At 39.8% G+C, this 13546-nt stretch overlaps 2 protein-coding genes across 3 annotated transcripts; one reads left to right on the top strand and one right to left on the bottom strand.

The window, feature by feature from the left end:
- The first annotated feature begins 3959 nt into the window (after positions 1 to 3959).
- On the top strand, positions 3960 to 10442 carry LOC135606195 (uncharacterized). Of its 2 annotated transcripts, none has more exons than XM_065097075.1 (8): positions 3960 to 4172; positions 5653 to 6861; positions 7140 to 7230; positions 7750 to 7907; positions 7996 to 8047; positions 8228 to 8307; positions 8399 to 8492; positions 9339 to 10442. In XM_065097075.1, the coding sequence occupies exons 2-8, from the start codon at positions 5794 to 5796 to the stop codon at positions 9893 to 9895; spliced, it is 2100 nt and encodes a 699-aa protein (XP_064953147.1). In that variant the 5' UTR covers positions 3960 to 4172; positions 5653 to 5793; the 3' UTR covers positions 9896 to 10442. The 2 variants fall into 2 exon arrangements, with proteins under 2 accessions (XP_064953147.1, XP_064953148.1); XM_065097076.1 differs by lacking the exon at positions 3960 to 4172 and adding an exon at positions 5019 to 5201.
- A 1915-nt stretch (positions 10443 to 12357) lies between these two features.
- LOC135606194 (protein MKS1-like) lies at positions 12358 to 13546 on the bottom strand. Its single transcript, XM_065097074.1, has one exon. It carries the CDS (start codon positions 13417 to 13419, stop codon positions 12748 to 12750), a length of 672 nt encoding a protein of 223 aa, XP_064953146.1. The 5' UTR covers positions 13420 to 13546; the 3' UTR covers positions 12358 to 12747.

The following is a 13546-nucleotide window of genomic DNA, read 5'->3' as shown; positions in this document are numbered from 1 at the left end:
GCATGAAATTTAAAAGGAATAGTTCAAACCCCACACCCATATGACTAACTCAAGTAGGATTCTTAGAATTTAAGTTAGATTCGGTGTAAAATGCTACTATTAATACTAAAGTTCTCAAATGTTACAATCCTTTCCTTTTCCTTTGCTACCAAATGGAAGAGTAGAATTATCTATGATATGAACATTTCCGAGAAAACATATAAATGACATGGTTAGACAACAAGTGTCCATTAGTATTAGTGATGTATGGATGAGAATTGAAGGGGCACATAAAAGGACTTTACTTAAAATTTGAATGCTCTTGTTTTGTAGAACCAAGGATGGAAAAAGATGCATGGAGCTTGCCCCAAATGATCAGGATATGTAGCTGCTGCTTGTTTTGGTTGTGGTTGTTGTTCTTGATCACTAGAAGATGAAACCATAGATCCTTTTAGGTAAACTTTCACATCAACTTATTTGGGAGAGATCACATCACATCCCCAAGTTTCCATCCACCCACATGGGACATAACATGTGGACTTCAATTCATGGAATTTCTGATGTCTGGAATCTAAGACAGGAATAGGATATGGGTCACAATCCCTCCTAGACTCGGACAAAATGACCAGCTGTCTGAGATCACCTTCTGGGGGCAGCTTAGCCTCTTTTATTTTCATAAGACTTTTTTTATCTCCATTTTATTTCTGGGATTCGAGCTCCTTTTATAAATGGTTGCTTGGCTACTATAGTCTCTCTGTCCTTTAAATATTGGAGAGCATGACTGTGTTTAATGTTATCCATTCTTTCTGATATGCATGGCTAGATAGAAAGTAGTGTGGTTTCTGTTTCTCACACAAATTAGGTTGCTTATGAATTTACCACTGACCATGTTGGATTTTTCTCATAAATGAAAAAAGTTACTTATCCTTCAGGCAAAAAATGATGTATATTGATATCATATATATATATATAATGTCGTTTTATCATAATAGTTTAAGCATCCTGATGTTTCCAGTTTGAGGTCATGGAGTGGTTGAAGTTTTACTTGTGTGTTAACTCATAAAGATTATATTTGGATGTTGGCTAATTACATATTAGCCACTATAATTAGATATCTTAGTACTTGGGTCCTTACATTTTAAAAGTTATATTGGTATCCTAATATCATTAGTTTTATTGATGAAAATAAAATGTAAAAAGATAATTTTAACGTTTCAATCGGTGGTAGTGGATGACGTCGGTGGTGACGGACGACGACGTCGCTAGGGCCGTGGGTGGTTATTATGGATGAGATTTTGAATGAGAAGAATGACGACAAGAGGTGAGGGTCGCTTGATATTTATATCGACAATCCTTTTGCCACTCGATAATTGTATCGACGTCGACGCAGTTATCGAGCGATGAAAGAATCACTTGACATCTACATTAATATTGATGCTGATGCAAATGTAGAACAATTTTCACATCTTGTTATCACTCTTCTCATCCACGACAGTCACTCTCAGAGTAACTGATTATTTGAAAGAATCGAAATAGTAAGGTAGCTAATTATTTGTTAGACTAGAATTCTCAGGAATGAAAATTTCTTCACAGAGTTGCAGATATAGATATCAGTACGTGTGTGATCAAGAATCACACAAATAAACCCACTGGTGTGCTTATTAAACATATCAAATGCTCACTTATTGGAATATTCACTACACATGGATGGCTAGAGATATGTCCAAGTATGCTGTGCTGAAACCGAGTGATCAAAGATCTCCCACGCTTGCTGATTACTTGCATCATGGAGGATGGCATCAGTGTCATTGGCTTGTGAGAACAACAGTTCCACGTATGCCCCATGAGTGAGTGCTAAAAGGTAGATATTGTACAGTCTCTAAGATCAGGTGTGCCATCAAAGACCCATCCAATCTGTCAAACTTTAATTGGTGTTCTGTTGCAGACCCCACGCTAAACAAAAGAGCATGAGTTCTAAATCACAGTTGCATTGCAGACAAGGTGGCACTAATGGATGAAAAGTTTCATGAAGGTCATTGTCTTCCAAGTTGTCTTGCATAAAGTGTACAACCTCTTTTTGGACTTATCCAGGAGAGAAGGAAATATTATTATTATTATCAAAGGGTTATTAATCTTGATCAGGGAATATATTTACTCAGAGGCAAGGACATGGGTGAATAGAATAATAGCCTGTTTTTATCTGTTCTCTGGTGCAGTTGCAAGCAAAGGACTGCAATTTATTATGCATGCTGCGCACCTTTTGGCAATCAATGCAGGGATATGCCTGTCAGATTCTCTCTTGGAGTTTGTGGAGGTTAGAATACATGAAGCTTCTTCTCTTTCAGTTTTATTAGGTCCTTCAGCCATCAGAATACCTCATTCACATGAGAGCCACAAGTTCATGTACTTGGAACTGTAAGCTGAGTTGTTCCTCCAGCCATCCAACTTTAAAGCTTCCACACAACATCATCTCCATCTCCTTGGACTTTTTCTTTCAGAACTGACTTGACATCTACTTCATTGTAGCTACCATTCTCCTGCAATGGTGGTACACAGACCAAACAGCATCTGCTTTCCCAAACTCTTAGTATTCCTGGTTGGGAACTTGGGATCTATGTTGGTCTCATGGATCCAACATGGGAGATCATATGCAGTTTTCATTTCTGCAGCATTGAGCTCCTTCTTTGTTAGGTCTACTTTGGTATGATTGTTTGCTCTTTTATTATTTTATGAGCCTTATCATGTTTGCCACTTAATAACAGCATTTACTTTTGTGAAATACTTAATTCTTGTTCCTCATTTTTCAGTGCACTGAATTAGACAATGAAGACTTGTAGTCCTCCTACCACTGCTTCAGACCAAATAAAAAAAAGAAAAATCAGATTATTTGGTCTGCATAAATTTATTGGTTTGTCATATACAACCTGTGAAGTGGGCTGGGATTAGGCCATCATTACATATTATTGCATGCAGCAAAATGTACTTTGCTGAGCCATATTAATGAAGAGATGATGCCAGGTGGAAGTAGTCTGTCTGAGTTGGAATCTGATTTGCCTACTCCACCCCCCATCCTCTGAACTCTGGTTGGTGAGAAATATTGTTAGGGTTAAAATATTCCTTCCAAGTTAGACTTGTCTCCCATATCTAAACACAAAGAACTGTAAGAACAGTGTTCAATTTTTTTTTTTTTGTGGTCAATAAAGACAAGTTGTAAAGCAAAATTCCCCACTGTCACCTTTTTGTCAAAAAAGCACAAAACAACAAGATGTCCTCTTTTCCACCACCCACTTACTTTTTGACCTGAAACCCCCATAGTATGAGAGCTCCATTCAATTTAATTATAGGTCATGTCATCATTTGTCAAGGATTTAATAAAGATTACATGTAGATGAGGGCACTGTCAAGATTACATGTGTCTCTCTACAATTTCCACCTCTTAGACCTCACCATGTCTCAGACATTCCTCTCTTCATGGTTAAAGTACAAAAGATGACTGATCTCTCCTTCCCTTTTACCTAATTCACATTTAAGTCCCACTTAAACTCTTACCAATCTTTCTTGGGTGCTTAGATGTTAAAAAGAAGTCCCTTGTTGAAAATCCCTCTTTTCTTCAATCAATCAAGAATATTTTTATCCTTATATTGATAGTAATTAAAAGATAAAAAAAGTCTAAGGTATTATTAATATATGCCTAGTTATTAATATAATTAATTAATTATTAATATAATTAATTAAAATATACCTTGGAATCAAACACTAAGGTATTATTAATATATGCCTAGTTATAAACATAACTCTTATATCAATAGATTTTATATAAATATTAGTCTATAAAAATCTCCCTATTAATCAGTACAAGAAATAGAAGATTCCCAAACCGGTCCATCGGTTCCGGTTCAGTCTGGCGAACCGAAACAAACCGAAATGGACCGAGTGGACCGAGCCCTCCTCTTCACGTACAACCCCGCCTCCCATCGTTCGCGTCTCGATTCCTATATCGTCCATGAGGACGGACCAACCAAACCCTGGAATTCCAATCCGAATCCCTCCTCGGAAGACCACGGACCCATCGAATTCGACGAGAAGAAGACGAGATCGATCGGGTTCTTGCGGACGGACGACGGAGGGGAGCGTTCTTGAACCCCCGGCGACAGCCACGGAGGAGAAGCGACGGAGGCCTTCTTTTTTAGTCCGTAAGTACAGGCATCTGAGCCCCGTTGACGCGGAATCGTCGGCCCGGATCGTGTTCATGATAAAGGTTGGTTCTTGATGCGGCCAAGGAGGGGCGGCGTTAAGGTGCGGTTGGAAGCGGTCAAGGACGCGCCATTAATGGCCGAGGCGAGCGTTCGGAAGCTGGGAAGGCGGAACCAAACCCCTCATAGGTCGAGGTCGTGCAAAAGCAACGCTACAACTGATCACCAGACCAGCAGCTCGTGGGGGCGAGGGAGAGAGAGAGAGAGAGAGGCGAGGGCAGCTGTTGGTTAGCGATGGGATCACGCCTGCCACGAGCGATCCCTTTCAGTAGCTCTGAGCGGGCTATCGACCAGGCTGTACGTTACGTTTTCGGCAGCTGCGATCCAAAAAGCGCCATTATTGCAGCCGAGAAAGGGAATGGAACGCAAAAGCCGGTCGCTTTATATAACCCGCGAACGACAGGATAAATACCCCTTCTCTTTCTCTCTCTCTCTCGCTGCGTGTGTGGGAGATTTTGGGAAGGAGAGCTTTAGGGAGGCGTGCCCACCGCCGCTCGTGTCTGCGTCTCGTGCGGGCGCGGGTGCTGCGATTCGGGGTGCGGTTACCTAGGGGCTGTTTCGTTCAGGTTTTAGCTTCTTAAGCTACATCAGAGTGGGATCCGATGCCTGGTTGGCGTCTTCTATATTTAGATTTCAATCCATCACGCGCCGTTCGTTTCTTTGCCATTGCCTCTGTTGAGAAGGAGACATCGGTGGGGAGCGGGGGGTGCTGGTGACGAATCGTGGAGGTCTCCTTTGGTGCGACCGGCCGATGAGAGCCGAATTTCCTGTTGTATCGCGGAATTTTAGGTACCTGTGGTTGGAATAATACGAATCGATCATTGGCTTGGTTTTTGATGAGGGGTTTTGGGTCTTTTTCTTGGGGGGTGATTGCTTTAGCTAATCGTACTGTCTGCAATGGAATAGTGTGCTGAAGGATGGTTCTTTGAGCTTTGGCTGTTGGGGTTTGGCGTATGAACTCAATTCACAGTTAGGTTTCTGGAACTTACAAGACAACAGGAGTATTAGGGCTTGTTGTTATCCTGGAATTCTGCTATATCTATGCAGTAGAATATTTTTGGTGTGTTTAGTTAGATGTCATCACTGATATATTGAGAGCTTCAAGAATATGGTGCATTTCTTGTATATATATGTCCATGAATTAGGTATTTTATTAGGAATTTTGCAGGCTTGATCGTCATGAACTGGATTTTTTTTTGTTTCTTTGAAAGTTTTCTTTTTTGGTGTGTGTGCAAAATTGCACACCTAGATAGTAAACTTTATGATTGCCACTGAACTATAATTGTGAGTAATTTTGCATTTCCTTCGTTTTTTTTTTCCTGTTTCCGGGATAGATACTTAGGAACTGAAACAGGCATTTTGTTGGAGAGAAAAAAGGTTCCCCTGTTGCTCTAATTTTATCTTCAATAAATGACTGTAGGTACAGCTGCAGCAGAAGAGACTCAAGTGCCTTATGACATGCAGGGATGCTGATGAATCATGTGCTTCTGGCCCTTAGAGTGGCAGGAAGAGCTTCCTGATCGCTGCCTGATCCCGCATCTTGGCGGAATTCTGATTAAACATGCCGATCTTCGACGAGGGAGAAGATAACTTCTTTGACGCATATGATGAGATCAGGACTTCCATTGATTCCTCATCATCTGACAATTCCCTTATCACAGATCAAGTTTTGGAACTTCAGAGGATTGAATATGAACTATGGACGAAGGAGCCAATGAGTGTTGATGACAGGCGTAAAAGGTTCTTCAGAGGAATGGGTTTTGATGAACTTGTACAATCTCCTGTAGGCTGCTCTATGGATACTGAAGATTCGACAATTGGTTCATCGGAAGAGAAGATGGATGCTAAAAGAATTATGACAACCAGTGGTGTTGTCTCGAACAGTTTGTCATCTCCTGATGTTGGAGAACCTGAAGATTCTTTCTGTTGTATAAAGGATCTAGATAGTGGTAGACAATTTATGGCTCATGAATTTGGGCAAGATGGTTTTCCCAGCATGTTCAAAGAAGTTGGCTCAGAAAAGTTGATGACACTGCAGGAGTTTGAAATTTTTCTTGGCCTCTCACGGTCTGTTCAGAAACTCTCAAGGAAAGATGTCGTCCTCTTTAGGGAAAAGACTATTTGCAGTCATGATACAAAGAAAAACAACTATTTAAACTGGTGGAGAAGTTTCACAAAGAGGAGGCATCGTGTGGGAGCAAGCAACTATAATGTTTCTGTTAAGAAGACCAGACTAACCAGGTCAATGAGAACAAAAGTTCATCGATATAGGAAAAACTGCATGGATTTCACTGCACTATACATGGGTCAAGAGGTTCAGGGACATAAAGGTCTGATTCGGGCCATGAAATTTAGTCCAAGTGGGAGGTATCTTGCAAGCGGTGGTGAAGATTGTGTTGTACGCATTTGGCAGATTATTGAAGCTGAAGATTCATGCAAATGTGTTACTACAGATGGATCATCCAGATTTGTTGGTAAAGTTAAGGGTACTAAGTTGGTTGAGGGGAAAGCTAGCAATGTGGCTCCAGTTTTTATTCCAAAAAGGATTTTTAAGATTGAGGAATCTCCGTTGCTGGAATTGAGGGGTCACACAAGTGATATCTTGGACCTATCTTGGTCTCAATCTAATGTAAGTCCAGAAGAACTTCCTTATTCTGACATAACTTGATGTCTTCTGTTTATGTGCTAATATTTCTAATTCACACTCAATAATAGATCCATTTCATGGCTTTAAATGACTTCGTTCATTTTAAAGATGATTTCATGGGATTTTTTTTTCTGTCCCCTTAGCTTCTGAATCTTTACATGCTTTAGCCTATATAAAGCTAAGCTACTAAGACTCCTGTTCCATTATTTTTATAAGTACCTTCTCACTTTTGTTTACTGTAACCTAATCTTTTCTTGCAGTGTCTGCTGACTTCCTCTAAAGATAAAACGGTACGCTTGTGGAAAGTTGGTTGTGATGGATGTCTTAAAATTTTCCAACACAATAATTATGGTAAATATAATAATTTATTTTTTTTGTTCCTTTGCATTTAGCTTTATTAAGTCATCTGTTTGAATAGAGGCCGTAAAAATATGTGAAAAGATTAGGGTTCCTTTGCAATTAGCTTGTTAAGATGTCTCTTTGAATAAATATTATAAGAGGCTGTTGTGTTTGTTGTACATGTAATCCGATTTTGGTTTTATTTATCATGTGTTGAGCACTTTGAGTTGAAACATTTGAAATTATCTGGTGCTGTTAATATTCATAGTTGGATAGCTTGACATTCTATTCATACCTGTTTAGGATTCTACATAGGATCCATATTTGTATTTGTTATACGTGTAAGTCAAATTTTGTTTTATTTATCATATGTGTTTGTGCACTTTGAGTTGACAATTTTGAAAATATCTAGTACTGTGAAAATTCATAGTTGGATTTTTTATGCATATCTGTTTAGGATTCTACATAGGATTCTTATTTATTTTTCCAAGGAAAACTTATTTTCGTTTTGCTTTATTTTCTTTGAATCAGTGACTTGTGTTCAGTTCAACCCTGTTGAAGATAGATTATTTATTAGTGGCTCAATTGATGGCAAAGTTCGTATTTGGGACATTCTAGAGAATCGAGTAATTGATTGGGTTGAAATAGGGGACATGGCAACTGCTGTATGTTATCGGCCAGATGGAAAGGTTTACTTCAGATTTGAGTACTTATGTGTTTCCATATTTTTGCTTCATTAATGCCATTATTATGATGTTGTTCCAACTATTGGATCAGGGATTTGTTGTTGGCTCAATCAAAGGAAACTGCCGCTTTTATGACTGCTCAGGTGTATTTCATTTTCTGTTTTTTCCTTGATTTGATTCACTCATTTCAGTGAGAAATATCTTGTTTCTTTATAACACATTCTTTTCTCACATTGATGCAGTTTCCTTGTTCTTAGTTCAACTTCATAGCCTATTCTATGGCAGCTGTTTATCATTTTTTTAATTTGTTCTTTTGGATGTAGCTAAAACAATGCAGCTTGATTTGCAATTCAGTCTATGCAGTAAAAAGAAGTCTTCTGGCAAGCCAATTACTAGCCTGCAGGTTAGGCATCTGAATCTGTGGTAATCACTAACCTTGTTGTAAGATTTTCTTGGTAAAGTTTGTTTAACTGTAAGTCTTGTGGTCCTTGCAGTTTTGCCCAGAAGATTATAAAAGAATTATGATCACGTCGGCAGACTCGAGAATTCGTATTTGTAACGGGGTTGACATCATTCTTATACTCAAAGGTGCGGCAAAATTATACCTTCAAACTTCTTGGAAGTCTAGTGTTGGATTCACCGAATTTGTCTCAGTATACATTATATGTATGTGCTAGCCCAAAGCTGGCATACATTTAGTATGGTGCATAGTTCTTAAAAACTTCCTTCTAGACACTTGAAATGGAAATTCTTTTGAGGTATGGTTGAAGATACAACAGAAATAGCATGTTTAATTGATATATGTCCGTATTCCAAATTTCCAATGGGAATGTCAGAGATTGCTTCACCTCTTGGAGTCGCAACTTCCGGTTTATTAATGTAACTTTTGTATTGTTTACCCTTTTCCACAACCCATGAGGAGAAAATCATTATACTGCCAAAAGCATCCAAATCTCATGCCTTTCGATTTTGATCTTTGGAAGTCCATCACAATCATGGAAAATATTTTTTTGATGTGTTTAGGGCAACTGCAGTTAATATTTATAAAAAGAACTATATAGGTGGACCAAGTCACCTTTGAACTTTGAAATTTTAGTTTATGGATTCATTTATATTTCACTTATTGAGTGTAAAATTTCTTTGAGAATAGAATTTCTTTTAAAAAAATATCATAGCATGTGAAATATTTGCATTATTGTGAAGGAGTGTTACACTTAGATTCTGTATGTGTAGAAGTTGACATTTGGTAACTAGGAGTGAGAGAAAATTTTCTTATATAGTAAATATGGTCAACCTTTATTATGTTGATTTTTGGCTACAATGAAATAACGATATTCTCGTGTTGGTCTTCATATTGTAGGCAATATCTTTTATATTTTCTTCTTGATCTCGATAAATTTGTACTTCATTGTGCTAATTCGGAACACAATGTAGGTCACAGGAAGGCCAAAAATCAGTTGTATGCATCATTCAGTTCAGATGGACGACATGTTGTATCCGTGGGTGAGGATTCCAATGTTTACATCTGGAGTTATGATATATCAGGCAACCTACCATGCAGAGGTCCCAAGTTGATTCGTTCGTCTGAGTTCTTCTTTTCTAAAGGTGCATCAATTGCGGTACCATGGCCTGGCATGGGCTGCAACTACAGAGAAGCAATTGTCAACAACAGTAATCATATTTCCTCTCAACCACAGAAAATTTCAGAGCAAGTCTTCCGGCTAAAGAATCCGGACTGCTTGTCTCTCGGTGCATGGCCGTTTTCTGATGGTTCATCAAGGGCGTCGGCTACATGGCCTGAGGAGAAGCTTTCTTTGCAAACGAAGCCTCGGTTACTGCCTGAAGACTGTCATCAGCAGTATCACCATCTCCATCATGATTACTGGAGCCTTACATCGATGGCAAGCACATGGAATTCAGTCATAGTGACAGCAGGAGATGATGGGGCTATCAGGTCTTTCCATAATTTTGGATTGCCCATTAGGCTGTGAAGCAAGAGAAGGCATTGTGCAATACTGGATAGAGAGGCATGTCACAATAGTTAATAACCAGCACAACATTGTGATCAGACACCTGAACAATCTGCTTTTGTTAAAGATAGCTTACAATCCCGATTGACATGAGCTCTGGGTAGTAAAATACTGCAGTCCGAAATATTCCTCTTAAACAACATGGTTATGATCCATCTGGTTTTTACTCAGGCACATGATACTTGATGAAGCATAGGGGTGCAGATGTTCGGTGTTCTGTTCTGGAAGGATCAGAGCGAACTTTTCTTTTTTCTTTTTTTATATAGGAAAAAAAGGAGGAAGTTTTGGAGGGTGGATTGGCAAAACTGAACGCAGTTTTTGTCGATATTTATCTTTGTTGTATCGATGAAACCAATTCTTCATCATTCAAAATAATAGCTTGTGTTTTTCTTTGTAACAATAACAGCAGAAATTTACGAGCCGTCCAAAGTTTGCTCTCATCTCAGATTAAGAAATTGGTCTACTTGTTTTGAAGTTGTAATTATTGATATTTGCTTTCATAGGACTATTGATGTTCCTCAAGTGATGGTTAACATTTGCTTGCCCTTCTCAAGGAATGTAAAGTTGGTAAAACTTACTGTTCATGAATTTATGTTTTTCTAACAGCTGCAGATCAAACACCTCAAGAAAAAAGAACCAAGAGAGTATATGCAATCCCACTGTTCATCCATCTACTGAAACAAAATTGTTCCTTGTCTAGATCTCTTTTACATTTCAGCTTGGTCTCACGATCTGTTGGCCAAAGAATGAGCCAGCTTTCTATGCCAATTGCTTAGGGATTAAAAGGAAATCTTGAGCCAGTCTCTTTCCTTCGGGTTTTAAATGGAATAGTTGTTATATTACTGGCTGATGTTGACCTTGATGAGTGTGCTGCCTGCACTCATCAGTTCAACTTACATCCTGATTAGTTGCTTGGAAGTGGTCTTGACCATCTTCAATCCTGTTCTTATCACATCTTTTCTGAATTTTAGCTTCAAGAATTATGAGTTGTATATAGTTCTTGATGAATATGAAATAATTCATTCATTCATTCATTCATTCATCTTTTAGTGCTTATCAACCTTGCCAAAGCCATCATTGTGAGAAGGTTGTCACCTTACTTGGTGGATGGAATCAGCAGCAAGTATGTTATTCTAAACACTAAACTCTATCAATTCTGAACACTAACTCATCAATTCAGGATCTTTCTATTTCTTGCTGTTGAGATGCAGTTGATCATGACATATATCCTGCTTTTAACATAATTGTGCATTATGTAACTGTAGGAACATAATCTCCCTTTGTTAAACTTGCAGAATGACAATTTGTTCTCTTGGCATCATAATGTATAATACTATCTGATGTATCTTTTGCTGCAGTGAACTTCTCTTGCTAGTCAGCATTTCACACCTTACATACATGCAGCTCATTATCCATATATTGTGCAAGTTCTGTGATTTGTATCACTTGATTTGCTACTTAAATGAATCAGGACAAGAATTCTCTTTCTTATTCTGTTTTCTTTTAGAGTGTTACACATGCAGCAAGTACATGAACAAGCATCCAAACTCTGGAATCCTCACAGCATGAGAAGGGTCTTCCAAAGGACCCATATATGCTTCAGCTAAAACAAATCATACAATATATTTAATTTTGATATGAAGTTTCATTGGTCAAAATATTAATTATGCCTTTTCATTTTGTTCACATGCTAGTTTTCCTGATTTAGTTTGTATCCTGAATAACCATGTCATTTGTAAATCTCCTTTTAACATGTTCTTATCATCTTATCAGTAGTATGGGGGGTGATTGAATTATCTTGTGAAACCATAACCATGTTCATCATTACACCACAATACACAGATAGCATTAGAAGGAAACTCTTAGCCAAAGAAACCTCTTTATTTTCAATCTGGGAAGCCATTCAATTGTTCTATTGGCTCCCTAAAACCCATTTTTTATTTTATAATTCAAATAATTCCCAAATAGACAGATATGTACATACATACTTGGAAACAATAACCATTGAGATATTGATAGGTTATTAATTTTGTTTGACTTGTATAAATCAATATCCTCTTCCTCTTTAATGGAGGAAAATGCAGTTGGCTAAGGAGTCTATTCATTGTGAACTACTTTGGTGGCACTTCAATGCTCTTCTTGCCTTTGTCAATTAAGTGTCTGTCTATGTGTAAGCTTATCATCTTGAGACAGGTCATATGCAGCCAACTTCACCCAATTTGGACAAGCAAAAGACTAGTAATGTTTCTTGTCCTTTTCTTTGAGTTCTTCCAACCTTACCATCTTAGACTTTCACTTCCTCTGAAGACTGTTGATCTTGCAACAAGCATATTCAAGAAAGAGAAAGAAAAATAACCTGTCAAGTATGTGGTTGAGAGAGAGAGAGAGAGAGAGAGAGAGAGAGAGACCTTATACCAAACACATTCAAGGAGAAAGAAAAGTAACCCATTTATATATATATTTATAGAGAGAGAGAGAGAGAGAGAGAGAGGTTTTATCAGTGTCAGAAGGCTATGCATCACAAGAGAAAAAGAATGAATAAAATAACACAAGAGATTAATTGTATGGAAGCTGCTTGGACTGCAGAATTCCATGGTCCAAGGAGTGACCACCATCAAGAACTCATCCAATGGTGGTCAGGAGATCAAATCCCTATGATCAAACCCTGTGTGGAGATCAAGATCAAGTGACCAACCTGTGAAAGAGGAGGAGGAGGTAAACAGAGGCCAAAAAGTCAGCTCTGGCACAGAAAAGTCCAATGATGGCCATCCCTTCACCTTCTTCTTCCGTGCCTCCCTGCAGCTTGTCTTCATCTACATGTCTGGGAATTGGCTCATCAGATCCCAGAAAGCTCCGGGAGAAGGAAGAGTAGGAGTTGACAGCAAGTTGGTAGCAGGACTGGACGAGTAGTTGCTTCCTCCATCGAAGAAGCTCCGATTGCCGCTGTTGATGGTGGTGGCGAAAACTGGACTCAGGTCATGCAAGAAGCTGAGCATACTCGGGTCGAACGAGGGAGAGAAGAGGTTGGGAGATATCGGGGGGAGCGACGCCGGAACCGGCGACAGGATCCCCGGGAAGGAAGCAGGCCGGTCGATTTCCCACTGGTCCACGGAAGCCGCTCGTGGCGACGACGTCGCCTTTTCGAACGAGGCGATGCGGGCGGCGGGAGAGAGCGCGCCGCCGGGCGGCGACGGCGGTGGCGGGAACTGGGAGCCGGAGTTGGAGCCGGTGAGTCGTTGGACCAGCGTCATGAACTCGCTGGGATCGGTGTGGATGATCTTGGGCGAGACGGCGTAGATGATGACCGGGTCCCGGTGCTGCTGCGGGGGTGGCCGAGGTGGCAGATCCGCCGGGGGTTGGGGGTGGTGGGACGGGGCCACGGGGGGCTTCTTGATCTTGTAGGAGTCCTTGCTGACCCTGAGAGGAGCAGGTCGCGGGCCCTGCAGCTCACGCCGCGGCGACGGCCGGGACTCCGAGGGATCCATGTATAGGACTGGTCTTGCTGGGGAGGAGGAGGAGGAGAAGCTTAAGGTGGAAGGGTAAGAAGTTTCGTTGGGGGCGGGGGCGAGGCCGAGGCCATGTTCTTTAGCTAGAGAGAGAAAGAGAGAGGAA

This window comes from Musa acuminata, chromosome BXJ2-2 (assembly GCF_036884655.1).
Source record: "Musa acuminata AAA Group cultivar baxijiao chromosome BXJ2-2, Cavendish_Baxijiao_AAA, whole genome shotgun sequence".
NCBI lineage: Eukaryota > Viridiplantae > Streptophyta > Magnoliopsida > Zingiberales > Musaceae > Musa > Musa acuminata.
The sequence above is the reverse complement of the archived record's forward strand: the minus strand, read 5'-3'. Positions and strand labels throughout refer to the sequence as shown.

What these genes read in the sequence shown, in the direction of transcription:
- LOC135606194 (XM_065097074.1), bottom strand. Translation starts at nt 13,419, where the DNA reads ATGGATCCCTCGGAGTCCCGGCCGTCGCCGCGGCGTGAGCTGCAGGGC.
- LOC135606195 (XM_065097075.1), top strand. Translation starts at nt 5,794, where the DNA reads ATGCCGATCTTCGACGAGGGAGAAGATAACTTCTTTGACGCATATGAT. An exon ending in TATCTTGGTCTCAATCTAAT is followed by an intron (nt 6,862 to 7,139) that starts GTAAGTCCAGAA and finishes CTTTTCTTGCAG; the next exon opens with TGTCTGCTGACTTCCTCTAA. An exon ending in GTTATCGGCCAGATGGAAAG is followed by an intron (nt 7,908 to 7,995) that starts GTTTACTTCAGA and finishes CTATTGGATCAG; the next exon opens with GGATTTGTTGTTGGCTCAAT.